This window comes from Seriola lalandi, unplaced genomic scaffold (genome assembly GCF_002814215.2).
Source record: "Seriola lalandi dorsalis isolate HSWRI2012SDOR001 ecotype SW California unplaced genomic scaffold, Sedor1 jcf7180002052274, whole genome shotgun sequence".
Lineage (NCBI taxonomy): Eukaryota > Metazoa > Chordata > Actinopteri > Carangiformes > Carangidae > Seriola > Seriola lalandi.
In genome coordinates this window covers 3,943,150-3,962,282 of record NW_019522827.1, presented here as the reverse complement: position 1 = coordinate 3,962,282, position 19,133 = coordinate 3,943,150, and the positions used below count along the sequence as shown (strand labels likewise).

The 19,133-nt window shown below is 40.1% G+C and overlaps 2 protein-coding genes across 6 annotated transcripts; one reads left to right on the top strand and one right to left on the bottom strand.

Annotated features, from left to right (window-relative positions):
* The first annotated feature begins 385 nt into the window (after window positions 1-385).
* Window positions 386-7,687, top strand: LOC111650476 (patatin-like phospholipase domain-containing protein 2). 3 transcript variants are annotated; one of them, XM_023400386.2, is made up of 9 exons: window positions 386-675; window positions 1,796-2,028; window positions 2,587-2,652; window positions 3,558-3,767; window positions 3,946-4,006; window positions 4,130-4,321; window positions 4,881-5,022; window positions 5,190-5,273; window positions 5,800-7,687. In XM_023400386.2, the coding sequence occupies exons 1-9, from the start codon at window positions 471-473 to the stop codon at window positions 6,065-6,067; spliced, it is 1,461 nt and encodes a 486-aa protein (XP_023256154.1). In that variant the 5' UTR covers window positions 386-470; the 3' UTR covers window positions 6,068-7,687. The 3 variants fall into 3 exon arrangements, with proteins under 3 accessions (XP_023256154.1, XP_023256155.1, XP_023256156.1); XM_023400388.2 differs by having other exon boundaries at window positions 536-675; window positions 1,801-2,028; XM_023400387.2 differs by lacking the exon at window positions 5,190-5,273.
* Window positions 7,688-11,290: 3,603 nt separating this feature from the next.
* tdg.1 (thymine DNA glycosylase, tandem duplicate 1) lies at window positions 11,291-18,344 on the bottom strand. Of its 3 annotated transcripts, XM_023400365.2 has the most exons (11): window positions 18,195-18,344; window positions 17,517-17,591; window positions 16,191-16,357; window positions 15,431-15,741; window positions 15,262-15,331; window positions 14,804-14,939; window positions 14,587-14,669; window positions 14,394-14,488; window positions 13,326-13,497; window positions 12,938-13,084; window positions 11,291-12,143 (listed from the first exon to the last, which is right to left on the bottom strand). In XM_023400365.2, exons 2-11 carry the CDS (start codon window positions 17,573-17,575, stop codon window positions 12,016-12,018), a joined length of 1,368 nt encoding a protein of 455 aa, XP_023256133.1. In that variant the 5' UTR covers window positions 17,576-17,591; window positions 18,195-18,344; the 3' UTR covers window positions 11,291-12,015. The 3 variants fall into 3 exon arrangements, with proteins under 3 accessions (XP_023256133.1, XP_023256135.1, XP_023256134.1); XM_023400367.2 differs by lacking the exon at window positions 17,517-17,591 and having other exon boundaries at window positions 18,195-18,336; XM_023400366.2 differs by lacking the exon at window positions 18,195-18,344 and having other exon boundaries at window positions 17,517-18,181.
* Window positions 18,345-19,133: the final 789 nt, after the last annotated feature.

The window sequence follows — 19,133 nt, the reverse complement described above, 5'->3', positions numbered from 1 at the left end:
CCATCTCACAAAAAACAAACTGACAAACCTCAGGCACATGAGTAACAGTGATAACCCACTGTAAAATTATTCAGCTGGAGCAACAAACACACAAATCAGTAGCTGATGTTGTGCTCTGCTTCTGTTCCTCCCATAGCACTGTGTGCAGTTACATGTTGGTTAAGCAGCCTAAGTTATGAAAACAAAGTCACGTGTTCTGCATCTGCCCTAACTGCAGCCCGTGGGTGAAGTTATTCCAACTTGTTTTCTATTTTGAAACTTGTGACGTTTGAACCTAGTAAGTTGTGCAATACCATAGCAAACTGACAGGCTACCCACTTTACCCCTGTGTGAAGTGGAGATAACACATCCGTTAACATGTTGATGACACTGGATGGTGTGTCCTAATGCACCAGCTGCACTCTGAGATATGATTGAAGGGACTGCAACACTAGAGATGAAGTTTTGATTTCCCATTAAAATCACGGTCGATGGAAACCTCGGAGAAGATGTTTAACTGGGACGAGGAGTGGAACATCTCTTTCGCAGGCTGTGGATTCAGGAGTATTTACTACCTGGGGGCTCTGAGCTGTATCCTCGAGCGGGCGCCGCAGCTGCTCTGTGGTGCTTCTAAAATCGGCGGAGCTTCTTCTGGTTGTCTGGTCGCCGCAGCTCTGACTGTTGGGATTCCCATTGGTGAGTCACATCGCAGATCAGAGATTTCCTAGCTCTTCCAGCTGATGCGCATTTTCATTGTGTAATCTAACCGGTGCAGCATAACATCAGTTAATATCGCATTGTATATCTCTCAGCTTACTATAGATATTGGGATCTTTCAGCTAGAAACTGAGTGTTAATGTCTGAAAAAATATTATTTACCTAGCTGTGATTACTTAATGCATGAAGGTCACAGTTTACATGTGCTATTTCCTATTACAATAATTCATTTTACCCATATATATACATGTATATGTATCTCTTGAATAAGCAAAGTCTGACACAAAGTCATTTCTAAGTAATTCATTCATAGTTTATAGTGGCAGTTAATTTAATATATTGAATATATTAAAGAACAGATGAAAGCAATGTGTTTTTAAATCAAATTTTACCAGCTATCTTATTGGTTTTGTTATGCACTTACAGTGGCACATGCTCACTACAAGTTTTAATTTTAGTCCTGTAGTAATTGAAGTTCCTGGTCATGCTGGAAGGTCAGGGGTTTGTTTTCTCTCTGAACAAGTGCAGTTCATGTAATATTGAGGGCAAATTCCAGACGTCACATGGAGTTCAAAGCCAAGGGCAGTGAATGACAGAAAAACATCCTCCTCCCTTATCTCATTCACTGACTCGCAGATTACAAACACACACAATAACATCACAATGAAAACAAAATAACAGCACAATAAGCGGAAAAAATGTACCGTTTTTTTCCAGGAATTTTGAACAATGTAGAATGTAAGTACAAATAATAAACTTATAATAGATACATTATAAAATGAATAATAAAAAAACAAAATAATAATGACTCAGTAATAAAGCAAGTGAGACAAATAAAATATCAGCTAACAATGCCTCAATCAACAATTTATTAATTCCCTACATTACCCAGAATGCATTTTGCAGCTCCAAGAGACAGCACACATTGAGTCAGAGGTACAATGTTTGCTTCCTCAATACATCCAAGAACCAAAAGAATTTAAAAGGACAAACAAAATGCTGAATTAGATTAATTCACATTAACATTTCTTGTGTAATACATGCAGCTGTAATTTATCACTTTCCCTAAAGACTGATTATACTGCATTTTCCTCCTCAGAGCAGATGTGTGCTGATGTGTTGACCATGGCCAAAGAGGCCAGAAAACACACACTGGGAGTTTTCCACCCCACCTTCAGTCTGCTGCGGACGGTGCAGGCATCCCTGCTGGAGAAACTTCCAGAGGACGCCCACCTCCGGGCCTCTGGAAAGCTCTGTGTGTCCCTCACCAGACTGGCTGATGGGAAGAACGTTTTGGTGTCAGAGTTTGACAGCAGAGAGGAGCTCATTCAGGTAGAAAGGAGAAGACAAAGGCTATGAAAGGTTTTGCAGCCTGGTCTGATTTCACAGATAGTAATTCAGCGAAATGGCATGAGCTGAGGCTCTTGTTTCTGAATTCTGGTGTTTTAAAGGTCCCATATTGTATAAAGGGAGATTTCCATGTGGATTATAAAGCAGGTCTAGGTTCTATATTAATACTGTGAAAGTATCAAAACGCTCAGTCTACAGAGAAATGCACACAACCTGTATTCAGAAACTGAACCTTAAAACCAGCCGTCGGGACTTCTGTAACTTTATGATGTCACAACAAAGTGACAGTGTTTACCTGCTATATTTTTATTCAACCACTCAGAAACCACAGAGGCTCAGAGCTTCCTCTCTTCTGATTGGCTCACCGACCTGTTGTTACTAGAGCTCCAGAGAGAAGCCTGAGAGAGAAGATGTTAAACTACACTGAGATGGTTTTTGGCTCTTAAAACCACAAATATATCTTCTTATGGATCAAGACTTCAAATTAAACACAGGGAAAGCGTAAAATACGGAGCTTTAACTTACAGTCTCCCTTTGCAGGTTCTTATGTGCAGCTGCTTTTTCCCTGTTTACTGTGGTTTCGTGCCACCTTCATACCGAGGAGTGGTGAGTAGATGCATGTGCATTTTTTAATCTGTTTCACTCAGCTTCACTGTTCCTATATTCTCCTTCAGTGCTACAGCTGACAAGTTCCCGTCCAAGGATTATCAGGAAATGGTTACACAATATGGTTTTACAGTTTTCTTTACTTTAAAGCCGCTATAATCAGAAGTCTTCAAATCCTATAAATAGGGGATTTAAGTAGAAAATCAGAGTAGAGATTTCTGACATAACTCTGCCTATGTTGTGATCTAAACTCCAGCAATGCTAAAGAACAACTCTATTGTGAGACCAGTGTGTTTCTGCTTGTGGACTTAATCAGGGTCATCTGTGTTGTGTTGGGTGTCTAGTATTTCTGGACCTGTTTTGTTTTGGTTTGTCTTCTCACAGGAAATTTTGGAGTATGAAAAGATAACATTTTTTTGTTCAAATCATTTAAATTCAAACATTTGGTGTCAACTGGTAGTTATTTTTAGAGCCACAGCCAGAGAACAGGGAAGGAAACCAACATACAAGAGCAGAAGTCTAAAAAGCACTGCAGTCAGACAACATGTGACTATGACCCAGGCTTATCCTCATCTCTGAAGTCAACACTGACACACTCACAACTAAATGCAACAAGGTCATAACCAAAGTACTTTGGTTAATGTAGAAAACCAGTAAGTGAAGTAGAATAGAAGACGAAAGGAAAACACAGCTACAAAGTTGGTTATATGTCAAAATAATTCCTTGAATGTACTGAACAAATATGTTTTTAACCATCCCTGTCTGATACAGCAGTACAAGACATATTGTAAACATGCATTCAGCAGGGCACTGAGTCTGTTTTTAACTGATCTTCCTTTAAAGCCGAGCGTGAATCATAGATCGTGTGCTCGTGAATCATTTCACTCGGCTTCCTTTCCTCTCAGCACTACATGGACGGAGCACTGAGCAACAACATGCCGCTGTTCGAGCAGAGAAACACCATCACCATGGCGCCGTTCTCAGGTGAGAGCGACATCTGCCCCACAGAGGGCACATTCAACTTCTTCGAGGTGCACTACGGCAACGTCAGCATCCAGGTCAACACGGGGAATGTGCACCGTGTCTGTACATCCTTCTTACCTCCTGGACTTGAGGTTGGTCTGCAGTTGTTTTGGGGTTTTTTTTACACATGGTTTCTCTCACTTCTCTGTCATATCAAGAAATTGAATATATTCGGTGTGAAAGGCAAATTAATCTTGAGATGTGTAAGCAGTTCTCTGGAGTGTAAAAGACGAGCAAACAATCCTTGAGGATTTACATTGTTCTTGACAGAAACTGGCTGAGATCTGTCACCACGGCTACATGGACGCTCTTCGTTTCCTGAGAGAAAGAGGTGAACTCCTCCACCTTCATCCTCCTCACAACTGATTCTTGTTCTTTTTTTTGTTGTTTTTTTTTTTTATTCACAAGTGTAGCAACAGCTATAACATGTAACTGGATCACCTGTCTCTTATAGATCTGCTTGGGACACAGTGTCTTCCCCGCAGTTTGGTGGCAGAGATGGACGCACTCAAACCGGCTTGTTGTGAGCTGGTGAAGGAAGCGGAGTCCAAGAAGACACCGGTGGATGGACCGAATCCTACACAACAAGAGCTCTGCCGGCTGGACCACAAAGTCATAGAGAACCTCCCAGTTAACATCAAAAAAAGTAAGTGGGACAGGCGGGGCAGGGGTCACAGGTTTGATCCCACACCTGCCAGGATACCTTCAGTGTATCACTGGAACTACTGAGTTGTATCACTGTCCAGCAAATCCAATATATATATATATATATATATACATATATATATATATATATATATATATTTAGAAATAACTCAACAAACCCATCTCATCCCAAATTAAAGCATAGAAATAAGATTTGAGGCAATTTTAAGCTACATTGGATTTGCTTTGGTTGAGACATGTCAGTGTGGAGAATCAATCTTGATCTTGGAAACACATACCTGTGTGTAAAATACTCTAAGGTCGAAGTGTACTCACAATTACAGTTATTTCTACTTCACTGGGCACAACAGAGTTCTCCAGTTGTAATATTTAGAGGTAATTTCATGTGTGAACTGGCTGTAGATTAACCCCTCAGTAAATCTACAATCAGTATCTTTATGATGTGTTGTAGGAATATTCATGTTGAGTGTGTGTGTGTGTGTGTGTGTGTGTGTGTGTGTGTGTGTGTGTGTGTGTGTGTGTGTGTGTGTGTGAGATAGTCCTGTGTGAGGCCTGCAGGGAGAGTCATGATGGTGTCAGGTGGTGGTCTCAGCTCACTCAGGTCCTTCCTGTCAAAGTGTTTTTGTATCTGCTGACTCTCCTCATGCTGCCCATCGAGCTGATCTCCGTACTCACCAAAAGGTAAAGAAGAGGCGTTTTCTTCTCTTGAATTTGATCATGCAACCAAAGGAGAAGGATATGTTACAGAATGGACAAAGTTTTTATTAGAATAATGCCCAAACCATTAGAAACAGACGTCACTTCATATCCTGCTCCTTTCGGCTCTTTAATTGTTCGTGTTGTGACAGTGTGATACAGTCGGGCTGTACCGTCTTCCTCACACTGTTGACGTCAGCCACAGACTTCTGCAGGGGAGGCGAAGAAAACAACAGGTGTGTGTACACATGCATATACAGTATATAGACTGTACAATAATATATAATTTTCTGACACTTTATTAAATTAATCAATTTAATATGGATTGAAAAGTGGCATTAAAAAATGAGAACAATCTGGGCCTTGGTAGATTCAAGTTAATGCACTTTCAAGTTCAGCAGTTGCCTCCCTTGACTCTTTGGGCAGGGAAGGCGGCAGAAGAGGTGATTGTCAAATCAACCATTTATAAAAATGGATTTTCCAACTAAATTCCGACTTGCATAGAAAACCAACTGCATTAACATCGGAGTCATTGCTTTAACTGAAATTGTTTTATAAAATGTAGATTTTCTAGAGGCTGTAATTATGAACCTTGTAAATGTTGAGATGAAGGTGATATAACTTCTTTTTAATTGTACACACCATCTTCATCAGCACAGCATTATCTGCTGCTGTATAACTAACATTATGAGACAATGTCATAACAGTCAGAACCAATAGCAGTGACCCCGTTCGGTGTTCGTTCTTGTCTGCGTCTTCTAGTGCGTCTCTGGAGCAGCACTGCAGCAGCAGGTCCTCCCGCTCCAATCTCAGGATCCAGACAGGAGGAGACAAACGCATGAAACCTTTGACCTCAACAGTCACCCCGGTTTCCAACAAAAATCTCCACAGGGACGACAGCGGTAACCTGGGCCTTCTCTCCCTCACCTCCACCTGTGCAGTTCTGCCTAACATCCAAATATCAAATTTGCCTAAATGTGGCAAAGTGACTTTAAACCACAGAAGTAAACGGACACATTATCAACCATAAACTGAAAAAAGACTGGCTAAAATAGATGTTTATTTATGGTTTCTTAACATATCTGTACTTTAGTGTATAAGAAGAAATGCTTTGTCTGACTCATGTGGACCATGTGGATTCAACAAGGCAGTTTGGACACGAACTGAGATGGTGACCAAAAGATTAACTGTTACGCACAATAACTTAGGTTAAATTTGGTTAAGATTATACTTACTGATCATACTATAGAATATAATTTGGACTGATTTAGTTTCCATAACAAAACAATAATTAGGATCAACCACACAATGTATAATTTATGAATGAAGTTTGGAAAAGCAGTAAATAATTTACATTTATTTGACTCATCTGACTATTAAAATGACTAATTCATCTAATTAATCAATAACTGTAATCGTGTGATGAGGCTGATTCCAGAGCTCCTGATTAATGAAGGCAAAACCATCTATGACGATGATAAATCTGTCACAGCTAGAGTAAACCTCAGTGTTACATTGTCTCTCAGACACACAGTATCCAGTACCAGTCAGTACGATCTTCCACACTCAACTACAGATCACTACAGATCTACAAACGTCTACTACAGACAAGTGCAGGACCGGAGACCATCTGTTGCTTCACGCCCCTGTAACGTCTCTGTTTCCTGGCGCCATGTCTGGAGGGAAACCTGCACAGACAAGGGCAGACGCCGCCCTTCAGGACCGTCCAAGTCGTAGAACAAACCGACATGATCTCTCTGTTCTGCAACAGGAGAACAGGCAGGTGTACAGTCTGCTGTTTGATAAGATCACAATGAGCAAGCTGGAGGAGCGTCTGCAGGCCAGGGAGCAGGAGGTCCTGGAAGCAGACACAAATCACTGGGAGGCGACTGTAATGAGCGAGATGGAAGTTGGCTGTCTTCAGAAGTGTCACCAACTGCAGGAGGTCAAGGAGATGAATGAGCAGCTTGACCAAAGCAAAACTGAAATCCTGCAGCTGAAGGAGAAGAGGGATCTCACTGAGAAGCTGACTCAGGCTGAAAACCAGCTGAGGAGCAGAGAACAGCAAAACCTCCTGATCAAGGAAGCTAGGGGAGGAGTTCAATGCTCTGGAGGAGAAACTCAGAGCAGAGCTCGCCAAGACAGAAGAGAGCTCAGAGAGATGAGAACAGATGGAGGAGGAGAAACAACCCCTGGAGACAAAGACAGACAAGGAGGAGCAGGAGGAGATTCAAAAGAAACAAAAGCAGGACTAGAAGGATATGAAGAAGAAACAGAAGGAGGAGAAAGCAGAACAGAAGAAGAAAAAACAGGAGGAAATAGAGGCACAGAAAAAGAGAGAAAAAGAGTCTTCCAGCTAACTCTGATCTTTTACCTCAGTGAGGATAAAGACACAGAAAGTCCTAATCCCAAGACCTGAACCGTCACACACAAATTCAATACTTTAAAGGGGGCATAATCACCCAATTAGATTTTATTGTGAGGCAGCTTATGACTTTATCACAATCTTCGTACTGCAATAATGGTAAGAGCAATAAAATGCAAATTAAATTGTATATTTTTGCAAAATGAATGTCTGTCATACTTAAATACAATGTCACCAAATACTCCAGTCACAATGTTTATTTTAATAAAGCACTACAACATGAAACGTTAGTAATTATGACTTTTTTAAATCTCATAATCATGACTTTTCTATCTCATAATTTTGACAATATAAACGGAGGGGGAATTATTATTATTATTATATTAATATTAATTTAAGAAATATATATATAATCAACTGTGTGCATAGCAACCAATAGCAGGAGTGAGAAGAACACAAGTGGACAGGGAGAGAAAACAGAAGGAAACGAGAGATAGGCTGAAGAGGACTGAGAAAGGAAGATTGGAAAGAATTGAGGGAGAAAGACAGGAGCAGGGAGCGAACAAAAGACAAGGGAGGATGGAGAATTAGCAGAGAGAGGATGTGGAAGGAAAGAGAGAAAGGTACAAGAGGAAAGAGAGAGACAGGTGCAGGAGGAGAGAGAGGACGCTGAAAGACAGGAGAGGAGGGAGGAGAGAGAGAGAGAGAGAAAGACAGGAGCAAGAGGAGAGAGAGAGACTTAGAGAGCAGAGAAGAAGACATGCGTGGGTGGATGAAGAAAGACAGGAGAATGAGGAGGAAGATGAGGATGATGGAGAAAAGCAGGAGGAGAAGACAGACAGAAATGAATCATATAAAAAAAAAAGGGACTAATTTCCAGCCTGAAAATACGGTCCTCCGAACACCAGAAGGCCCCGATCATCAAGGCCATTTCAAAGACCTGCCAGAAGGAGGAGGCCATTGAAGCTGGTGGTAACCGTCAGCTTCCATCCTGTACAATATGTTTCATTCATGTCTGTGTTACTCCCTGTAGTTAAACAGTCACTTTCAATGTTTTTATTAAGATGTCAGATTCACAAGATCTTAATGTTGACACTTAAATGATTGGAGGGTTGCAGGTGCTCAGCTGTACTCCACGTTTCTCTTTGTTGTTCTGTTCCTTTCAGATGACACTCCTGAAATGAAGGAGGTAAGAACATCAAGGCAACAGGGGGAAGAGGAAGAAGCACATCTTCTGTAGCAGGAACTACCACAGAGGCAGTTTTCAGTACTGTGACAGTTGTTTATATGTCTGTCTGCCTGTCTGTCTGTCTGTCTGTGGGCAGATTTTGTCAACATGATAGCTTCACAACTGTTACGACATTTAACAGGTGTTCACTTGTGTTCATCAGAATGGAGAAAACAGCACCAGCCAAAACACTCAAAACTGCCTTTGTGGTAGTTCCCACTACAGCAGATGTCTCCAGAACCACATTTTGCCACGAAGAAACACACACACACACACACACACACACACACACACAGACTCACAGAGTGAAAACAATACCAGCCACACTGTCACAGCAAGTAATGATGTCATGTAATCTAACTGAACAAAATCAGATCACTTAATGTAATTCTTTAGGTTTAACTAGCTGATAAATAAGGAAAAGATCACTCCTAGAACAGTAGTTATTTGTCCTCTGATGAGGGGGGTCGGAGGTGGGTTAAAATTAAAGTTAAAATAACTGAAGTGTGCATTGGCCAACACAAAATAATACAGTCAGTTCAGTCAGTAATGTACAGACTTGTTCACTGGGGAAACTAAATTGCTTCACATGCGGAATAACACAAGGAGTGAAAGAAGCCATTAAAGTCAAACTGGAACGACCATCACTAAAAAAAAGGGAGGGGGTCTATGACACCACTTATATGCAGTCTTAACACCCATTCACACCATGACTCACGTGACCCTATCTAATAAGAGGAAATGCCATATCTATCCTGCTGCGGGATCCGTCCAAAATGCCGTCCCCCCTGCCTGTCCCCTTCCCCCCTACGCACTGGTGATAGTCAGTGAGCGAGACAAGTCAAAATCAACACTGAACTAAATAGTGTCCACCTTTTTGGGATTGATTAACTTGAATGTTGAAACAGCAGAGGCTATTGCCCCCACTCTGACCTGTTTTCAACAGAGTACAGAGTTGAACTGGAAATCAAAAAGTGCATTGGGTTAGGTGCAGATGGCTGCAGTGTCACGGTGGAGAAGAGGAATTCAGTGTACATTCATCAACTCTGGAAAAACCAAAATCTTCAGCTGCTCAAGTGTGTGTACCATTCCCTACAGCTGTGTGTAAGCCAGACAGTTAAGACTTGTCAACGCAACCTTGGGCACTTGATCAAAGTCTTTTTATTGAATATTTTCGGTGTACAAAATCAAATAAAACAGAGCATTGCATCCAACCGAAATCAAGTCCCCCCCCCCCTCCAACCCACCTGCCCACCCAGCAGCCCTGACCTACATCACTGAGTGAAAGTTAGTCATTCCTGACGAACACCAAAGGGGATCAACATAAATATTAGGGGATTACATTCTCTGCTTCCATTTTTTCCACAAACATCAAGAATGGCTGCCAAGTTGCATAGAATTTATCTTATCGTCTGTAGTTTGAGATGTTGCATAACCTCTTTGATTTAATGAGAATACAAGGGGGGAGAGGGTCTTTCCATGTGAACAGTATGACCTGCCTGGCCGACAAAGTGCAGAAGACCAACATGTTACACTTGTGATTGTTGCAACCTTGAACACTTGGTTTCTTATTCTCACAACTTGTTTCACACAGTGCTCTCTGCCACTGTGAGTAGGTAAAAATCTATAGCCTCATCAGTCCTGGTGAAATCCCTTTGACGCTGGAACAGATGTCTGGTACATGGTGACTTTTCATCCATAACTGCTTGTTAGCACATACAGTGGTCAATCAGTGGGGATGAACCAAAGACCACCAAAGACGTTATAATACTGAAATCCTGCACCAGATGTAGTGATGCTGTTAACAACTTGTACCTGCTGTTTGTAAACGTGTTTCTACAGGAATTCAACAGGATTAACAAGCTCTTCCAGCAGGACAGAGACGATCCGTTTAAACTCCTTCGCTCCCTCATCTCGTGAGTGGTGGTGTCTAGAATAATACAAACACCAGATGAGGTATTTTGTTACCTGTGGGTGCCGTTAATTATGGGCTCGCCCTCGTGATGGCATTGGAGGAGGCAAGAATGGAGAACACAACAGAGAGAAATATGAGGAGCAGGCACCATGACCTCTTGGTGGAAGTGTGCAGACAAGTGAGACAGAGACTTCCACTTAACATCCAGATATGGAAATCTGTGACTGGCGTTCAACCTGACCGTCATTCTGTCACCAGCAAAATCATTGCTCAGATCAGTGTCAGTGCTGAAGCTCTACTCAATGTTGGCGTTTTGGGTCGACATGCTCAATTACAAAGACAGAGGTGGAGACCAGTTCTTCAGAGAACTTACCCTATTCCCTCTGTTGTTGCTTGTGTGTGTATGTATATATATATGCATGCATAGATGTATGTACATGTATATGCATGATAGCATGCATCTATGTGCAAGTATCCAGTACCAGTATGCTATTTATGTCATTGTCAGATCTGTAAATCTACCTCTGCTAAGGTGTCTCAGAGGTCAGAGGTGCAGCATACAAGCTTTGTTGCATGTCAGTCCATCTCTTTTGTGTTGGGCTCCACCTTCCATGTTGTCTTTTGGATTTTTCTTGTACATTAAAACTTACAATAAAAATGTTTCACCACAGTTAGCCGCGGGGCAGAGGCATAAAAAGTGCCAACTATAATGTACTTTATACAAAAAACAATAATACCAATAATATAGAAAAAGCATCATCAGGACATTTTAATGGACAAATGTTTCATAAAATTCCTTGTGAATGTCATTTCCATAAACATACAAAACATAATTCTAAAATTCCTAAAGCAAAAAAAGTGATAACAAAGTTTAAAATAAAACCTGTTTGAGTTTTGTAACATTGTATTGAAAGGTGTGACAGAAATTCCCCCTGTGGAACCTCTAGCATCCATAATGAGTCTGGTTTCACCGGGTGATCACTTTGCATCGTGGTCAGTTCATAGCACCATGAATGTAAAAATATTAATGCTTAGCTGAATCCTCATTTCACAGAGAGGATCATATAAGCTCACACAGATCAGACAAGCTTATAAAATAATCATCTGGAGTTTTATCTACTGTTAAAACAGTAGACGTGAATGTTTACAGCTACTGCATCACAGTGCAGTATAGTACAGTACAGTAAGGTACAAAGGCAAAACAATGTTTAAATACATGACCTCCTCCAATGACAGTCAAGCATCGTTGTCAAGTCCCTGATTTCACATATTTAAAAAGACTGCCATGAAGATGATCGTACATGAATACAAGGTCACAAACGAAATAAAACACAGAATATTCTGCAAAATTTCTAAAAAGTCCATCTATGTGTGTATATTCCACCCCGACACTAATAAAGAGGAAAACAATCTAAGACCTGACAAAAGAGGTGAAGGACTGAACTGCAGCAGGAGTCAAAGCCTGTGTCCTCATATGCTGCCGTCTTTTGGTCCACCACTGATATCTGGGATCTGATCTGCAAAGGACTGGGTCATCCACTGTCCGTCTGGAAGCTGGCCGCCTGCTGTCTGTGACGTGGTCGCCTCCTGTGCTCCTTCTGAAGAAACAGCGCAAACAAACTGATAATGTGACACTACCTGAAGGACTGTGGTTTGTCAGCTTCACGCAAGGATTTAGCATCTTGCTCAGAAAATACAATATAATTCAGAATTGTAGTTTGACTGGATTAATAATGTCAGCCTGTGTTCAGGCTATAGTGGAAATACCTGTTGCCATTTTCATTTTACCAAAAATGAGAACTTTCCCTTTAAATGTTTGTTTATTTAAAACGGATGCTTTATGCATACATGTGGGTTCGGATGACATCAGAGCCGATCTGTTCATCACTAATATGTACAGTATAGCACTTAGTATTTATACTATAGGTTGTGTTTTTATTTACAGTCACATCAATTTCTACTCTTACACCAGAGCTGAACTGATTAGCCTATTACCAAAAAAGCTGTCAAATCTGTTGTTTAATCCTTTACATTTTTTAACAAAAAAAGACAGAAATTTCACTGGTTCCAGCTTTGTCAGGATTTTAATGCTTTTCTTTATCATATATAAAAGTAAATTTTCAGGTTTTGCACAGTCAAACAGGTAAAACAAGCAATTTATATTTGTCACCACTTGGTTGTGAGACATGATGAAAATTTTTCACTATTCAAAAAAGAAAAATTTCAATCACCAGATTACTATGATTAATTGGCAGGACCTGAGATGTCTGTATTTATCTGAATTCCTTTTCCCTGTGGTCATGATTCAGAATAAGATACCATTGCTAAAGAGATCAGAACCACGTCTGCTGTATCCCGACTCCCCCTCAGGTTCAGGAGTGTGTGTTGTTACCTGTGTTTCCTCCAGATGAGAATGTACAGTGACCGTTGGTCTGGCTCTGGGCCTCTTCAGGTCCTTTCTCTACATATGCTCCACCATAGGCATCTTCATAACCAGGATCATACTGCTCCTCCTTAATCGCCATCCTTTTGGCGTCCTCTGATGATGGAAAAACAAAAAAGCAAGAATAAACAAATTGTCAATCATGCTCTCAGCTGAACCCACAGATTAAACTAATGGCAAGATTTTAACATCACGATGTACTGAAACACAGAAGCTGTCAGGCCAACGATGCTACATCTTTCCATGCTCATATAAATGTTTAAAAAGTCATTTTAATGATGCTCATTGCTTTATGCAGTGTGTTGCTTCTGTATGTCATGATGCTGCTTTGACTCACCCTTGGCCAAACCGAGGTCAAACGTGTAGTCGATCTCCTCGATCTCAGTGCTTCTTTGTACGCCCTTCAGGTGATCTCTGAGCTCCCTCAGTTTGATGTAGAAGTGGACTTTGTCCTGAGCACGAGGGAACTGAGCACAACGAGCGCTGGAAGACGGCATCAAATACAGAGCCTGTGTGGGGGAACTGATGGTCAGTTGAAGGTTTTTTGAAGCAGAAGTTTTTGTTGAAAGATTTTCTAAACTGGCTGCTCTCCTTCATGAAACTTCTCTGTTTTCTTTTCATTGTTAAGTGGAACAAATATTTTAGATGTCTCCAAATTTGCAGAAGTATTGATTCTCACTTTTTCAGCTGTTAGTGTTGATTTTGACTGATATCAAGTAGGCATCAGTTACTTTACTGAAAAGGGAAGCCCTTGAACATTCAGTCTGGTAAATGGCTTTTCTAGTCTTATCGACCACAAGTCACATTCACAGGAACTTGTTCTATACATACAGGGATTTTCTACTATGCACACACACCAATGCTACACTGGGGGCGATTTGTGGTTGAGTATCTTGCCCAAGAACTATTCAAAATGTGGACTGAAAGAGCCAGGAGTCAAACCACTGACCTTCTGATGAGTGGACGACCGGCTCTTGCTCCTGAGCCACAGCCACAGTTTGGGGCCACTCAACAAAATCTTTTTTTTCACTCTTCTTTTTACAAGCATGACAAAAATTTTAACTTTTGTTACAAATTTTTGGAAGTGAGTTTTAGTAATTATCACTATAGACATTATATTTTATAATCTATGATACCATTTTAAATTAGTGTGGGTCTGATGATCAACCAGTATCATTACATCAGTAATAATATTTGTTCAAATTTTTGATAAATGATACTGAACGATGTGAGTTCACATGGACAGCATCTGTAATATGATCCCACCGCTTGAGATGTGGATGAAAGTGTGATGATGGTGTTAAAACATCCACAGCGGTTTCACACAGGAGAGACGTCAGTTTGGAAATGTGTCAAACTTTCATCAACATCCTTTAAAACAGTTGTGTCATGTTTGAGTTCTCACCACGTCACAGTCGGGGATCTTGTGTGGCTGCAAACCAAATTCAAGCTTCTGTGGTTTTTTACCAAACAATTCTCTGCAGAACATTTCATAGATACCTGTGGGACAAGAAAAAAAAAACTGAAATATATCACTTTAATTCACTTTAGAGAATAATTTTACCGCAAATGTTCCTCTGTCGTAGAAGGGCGCTTACATTTTCCATTGAAAACAGCAATAAGAGGCTTATATTTCTTTAACTTCTCTACGAGAATTTTGCCTCCTTCACGTAACTCTTTACTGTTGAGATGAAAACAAAAGGAAAATGGTTACAATACAGCATTACAATAAAAACTCTGATCTCAAAGCATGGTGGTGAGAGATCAAATCAAAATCCATGAGTGGTACCACTGATATGTCTAACATGTTGTTACCTTGAGAGGTCTTTACTCCCTGGCGTCGCCCTGGCCACCATGTTGGTGAAGCCCATTTTGTACTTGACAGGCAATGTGGTGTCATGCATGTGGTTGAGCTGCTCCTCAGTAAATCCAGACAGAAACAGGCACTTCCCTGGAATCAAAAAGTTACCGGTCGTTCATCTCTGCAGCTGAAAAAGCTGATGTATCTGACTGAAGTTAATGGTGTCACAGCTTCCGGATTAATGTTTAATTTATGACATAGGAAGAGTACATTAAAAAAAAAAAATTTGACCTGTAAAAGTCACTTTACAGAAAAAGCCCTGATTCCAAAGGCCTAAAACTTAACTGGTCCTAACAAAGGTAGTTTGAAGAAACCAAAACTATTCACCATCCTCTGATCATTCTTGCAGACTAGCACAGGAACCACATTTTACTACTACAAAACTCAAAATCATTCTCGTCACATAACTTACAAAAATGATTTCCAGGTCCTGGAAACCATCGTCCAATGAAAGCTGCCATCAGCCCTGGATTGATACCGATCTGAAAAAAGAACGGCAGATGTTTTTTTACAAACTCAAATTCTTTCCCAATAACACAGCAGTTGGTTCCACGGTAAAACTGACGGAAATATGACCTTACAATGACATAGTCCAGGTTGTAGTCTAGTAGGTCTGGTAGAGTTTTTTTCATGACTTCCTCTTCTGACATTCCCTTGAAGCGGTCAATTTTCCTCTTCACCTTCTTGAAGCTTTCATCGATCTTCTCCTGCTTGCCGTCTGCCTGAGCATCAGTGCCCTTCTTGGGCTTAGGACCGGGTTTGGCTCTAGGTGCATTTGGGTCCTTAGGAGGCTTTGGTGCCTTTGGTGCCTTTGGTGCCTTAGGTACTTTTGGTGGTTTGGGTGCCTTGGGTTCCTTCGGTTGAGCTGTTCTGCCTCTCTTCTTGGCTGGGGCTATAAGAACAGGTAAGAAAGGGGATTTCAAAAGGAAGCACTGTCTGAACTAAGTCACCCTACTTTTACACTTTTCTGAACTGTTGACTCCATATTACGCAACCTTAATATTACTCCATTTAGTTCAATTTCTGGAATGTTTGGTGGCATACCAAGCTTCTATGCAAACCACATTACTGCTTTAAATTATTTCAGGAAACCAAATATATTTGAAAAGTCTGTCACTAATCCACAAAGAGCTTTTCTACAAAGGCATGCCTACTAGCCAGCATGCTAACACCATGTATTGTAGTATTACAGTATTTTTAATATGATATTCCCATTTAGGTGCACACTTACTGTGGACACACTGAATCGACACTTTATGACAAATTAACTCATTTTCAACCTGGGCCACAACCAGATGCCACATACAGTGAAGCTGTTTTATTCAAAAGGGATCAAAGTACGTTTTGCCATGTTGGCAGGCTCCTGTTGATCCATCATGGGATCTGGATTAGCCATGTGCGCCATGGCTTCCTCTCCCGCCTGCCTCTCCGGGTAGTGAAACTGATGGTTGGAGTTGAAGCCTGAATACTGGGCCTGGAGAGCGTGGAACTGCTGGGCAGACTGAACCCTGTGGTGGAAGAATAATTAAGAAAAACAGTAGAATGAACAAAATGGCACTGGGTTGTGCTGTGGGGCTAAACCGGAATCAGGCCAGTGTTTCATGTACCCTTTGTGCTTTTTTTGTTTAACTATTTTCTGTATTTGACTGAGTGTAACTCAATCGCAGTGTAACTGTCATGATGCGTAATTTGGTTTGATAAATGAATAAACACAACTGATGCATTTTCTCTTATTACTGTTATGATTCAATGAATCCTCATGTAGATTCCTTTATGAAAACCTAATTATTATGTCCAAGTTGTTTAGTAGAGAATCTCTTACCAAACTACAGCCTTAAAAAAGGCTGTAAAGTTGAATCAACGGCTCTTTAATCTTTTATTTATCTATGTGAGTGCAATATGTGTAGCAGGTGCAGTATCTTCACTCCACCTGATTTGCTTCTGCTCTCAGTGCTGTGGACATCATTTTATTATTTCAATGTTAGTATAAATTGTCACTTTCAATGCATCACTGTCAACTATGTTGATCTATTTTGCATTGTCATAACCATGTCTATAGCCACAGTGTAAATTTTTATTTATTGTATGTAATATTTAGATTTGACTTAGAAATGTATTTTCTCTACCCAGTGTGTCTGTTTACTAGAGCATGTTGATGGCACAATAATGTCTTCATGGATTAATAGAGTTCTATCTCATCTTATATATGTTTAAACTAAAACTGATCATCATAATCTGAATAAAGAGAATTTATTGCAAGTCTGCTGTAACTTTTGTTAGGTGTACCTAATAAACTCACAGCTAAGTGTATATCAGTTCTGAAATTTGGGAGTCAGAGTTGCTTGCAAATTATTTCCACACCATATGATGCGCCCACACTTTTAATCCATAGTCAACAATGGTGAGAATGTTGTGAAGCTTCACATCATACTAAGGGAAACGATCAGACATGCCTTTGTTCTCCCTGTATTAAAGCACAATAAAGTAAATTGTCATTCAGGGTGTACAATCCGAATGACATTATGAAAAAAATGGTGAAAGAAAGGTCAAAGGAGCAGCTGGTTGCACATGCTTTCATTTCATTTTCATCACACTTTGCCATTTAGAGAGTTTTGCTGCTATAATCTGATCCTGTATGGGCACACTGTGGTGAGGAGGAAGACTCACCACTGTTGAAGATACTCCGGGGAGACAACAGGCAGTGATCCATTCATCTTTTCTTCCATCTTTTGGGTGGTTTGACTTTATTAAATAAACCAATATATGCATGTTGAGGTGATGTACATGTGGTTTAGCATATTAAAGAGTCTGGCAGTGTATGAAACTGAATGCATGTGGCAGGGTATTGTAGACAAACTGTGGAGTTAGCAACAAAAGATAAACCATAACATAAATAATACCAACAAAGGACAACGTAGATGATGATGATACATTAAAAGGAAGTTAAAATACCGCTATGCAGAACGCACATTATGAAACAGTAGATATCTTAAACACCAAATTCTGTAAACAAATTCCATTCTCCATGGCTATGCTAACTAACAAGCTAAACCCGGATGAAAACAAGTTATCAATTTGCCGTTATTTAAAACAGGTTTAGAGTACACTTCTAGCATGTAAAAGTAGTTTAAAGATATATCATTAAAATCAGGTGTTTTGTATTCCGAACAATAATATAAAAGGTTTTGTTTACAGCGGTTCAGACACAGTGCCACAAGTACAGCTAATGTTAGCCAACGAGTTGCTGCTCGGCTAACTTAGCATGGATGAATGGTTTCGCTTCCACAGAGATTCCTCCCAAAGAAACTGTACACAGTTTAACAGTATTTATAAGCTTAAACATACCTGTTATGGGTAAGGTTTAAATCTGCCTCCTCTGTATAGATAACTGTTATTTTTCCATCTACCCCGCTCTTCTATAATCAATACTTGGGGTGCTACACAGGCAACAAAGACATGACAGTCCTGCCGGTCAACTTTGACACCGGAAGATGTCAAGTCTGAGATGTGGGGGTGCAAAAAGAAAAACAACTTCTATCTATAATCAAGAAACATTTTTCAAAGGAATACATTTTAGACTATTGAATAATATAAGCTTGTAATCAGTGTATCTGTTTACATATGGTATTTGTAATGTAAACTGCATTATAAGGTCGCAACCAAACATAACGGTACGCGCCTATTTCAGCATTGGTATGAGCTGCTCGACTTTTAAACTCTGCGAGGTGGTTTTCTATTGGCTGGTAGTCTGCGGCGTTTAAAGGGGTTTGCAGTATTTCACTGTTTGATTTGCCTAATTATTTTTCTCTGTGAACGTCCAATAGGGAGTACAACAACTATTACTACTACTGCTATGATAAAATCTATCTAGGTTAAAGGAGAGTCCCAGTGTTTTTCAACACGGAATTAATTCAACTCATATAATAAACACAAACATCTGTAATATAACATCTTCATACCACATTGTATCAATGTTGTAATAAAAGTACCTCATTTATTATACAACCCCTGTTAAACTACACTGTTACTCTTTACCTGCCACACATAAGTGCCTTTTATTTATTATTCACAGGTAGAGGACACTACTTCTAAGCCGTCTCTGCAACTATCTAATTTTGTTTTGTAGTGTATAATACCAAACAATTGTATAATTGTACAATAATAATACAATATGTCACTGTTTACCTGCCTCATCCAACTGCCTTTATTTATTATATATAGATATAGGACTCTTCCTATTCATATTTATCTTTTTTATACATCTTGTTTGATCCACTAAAGCAT

Bases quoted from the DNA above. Each gene is read 5' to 3' on its own strand.
- tdg.1 (XM_023400365.2), bottom strand. From the start codon at position 17,575: ATGGAAGAAAAGATGAATGGATCACTGCCTGTTGTCTCCCCGGAGTAT. The intron at 15,742-16,190 runs GTACTTTGATCC...CTGTTCTTATAG, and splicing joins GCCTGCCAACATGGCAAAAC to CCCCAGCCAAGAAGAGAGGC. The intron at 14,670-14,803 runs GTAACAACATGT...TCATCTCAACAG, and splicing joins GGGAGTAAAGACCTCTCAAG to TAAAGAGTTACGTGAAGGAG.
- LOC111650476 (XM_023400386.2), top strand. From the start codon at position 471: ATGGAAACCTCGGAGAAGATGTTTAACTGGGACGAGGAGTGGAACATC. The intron at 2,653-3,557 runs GTGAGTAGATGC...CTTTCCTCTCAG, and splicing joins CACCTTCATACCGAGGAGTG to CACTACATGGACGGAGCACT. The intron at 5,274-5,799 runs GTGTGTGTACAC...TGCGTCTTCTAG, and splicing joins GGAGGCGAAGAAAACAACAG to TGCGTCTCTGGAGCAGCACT.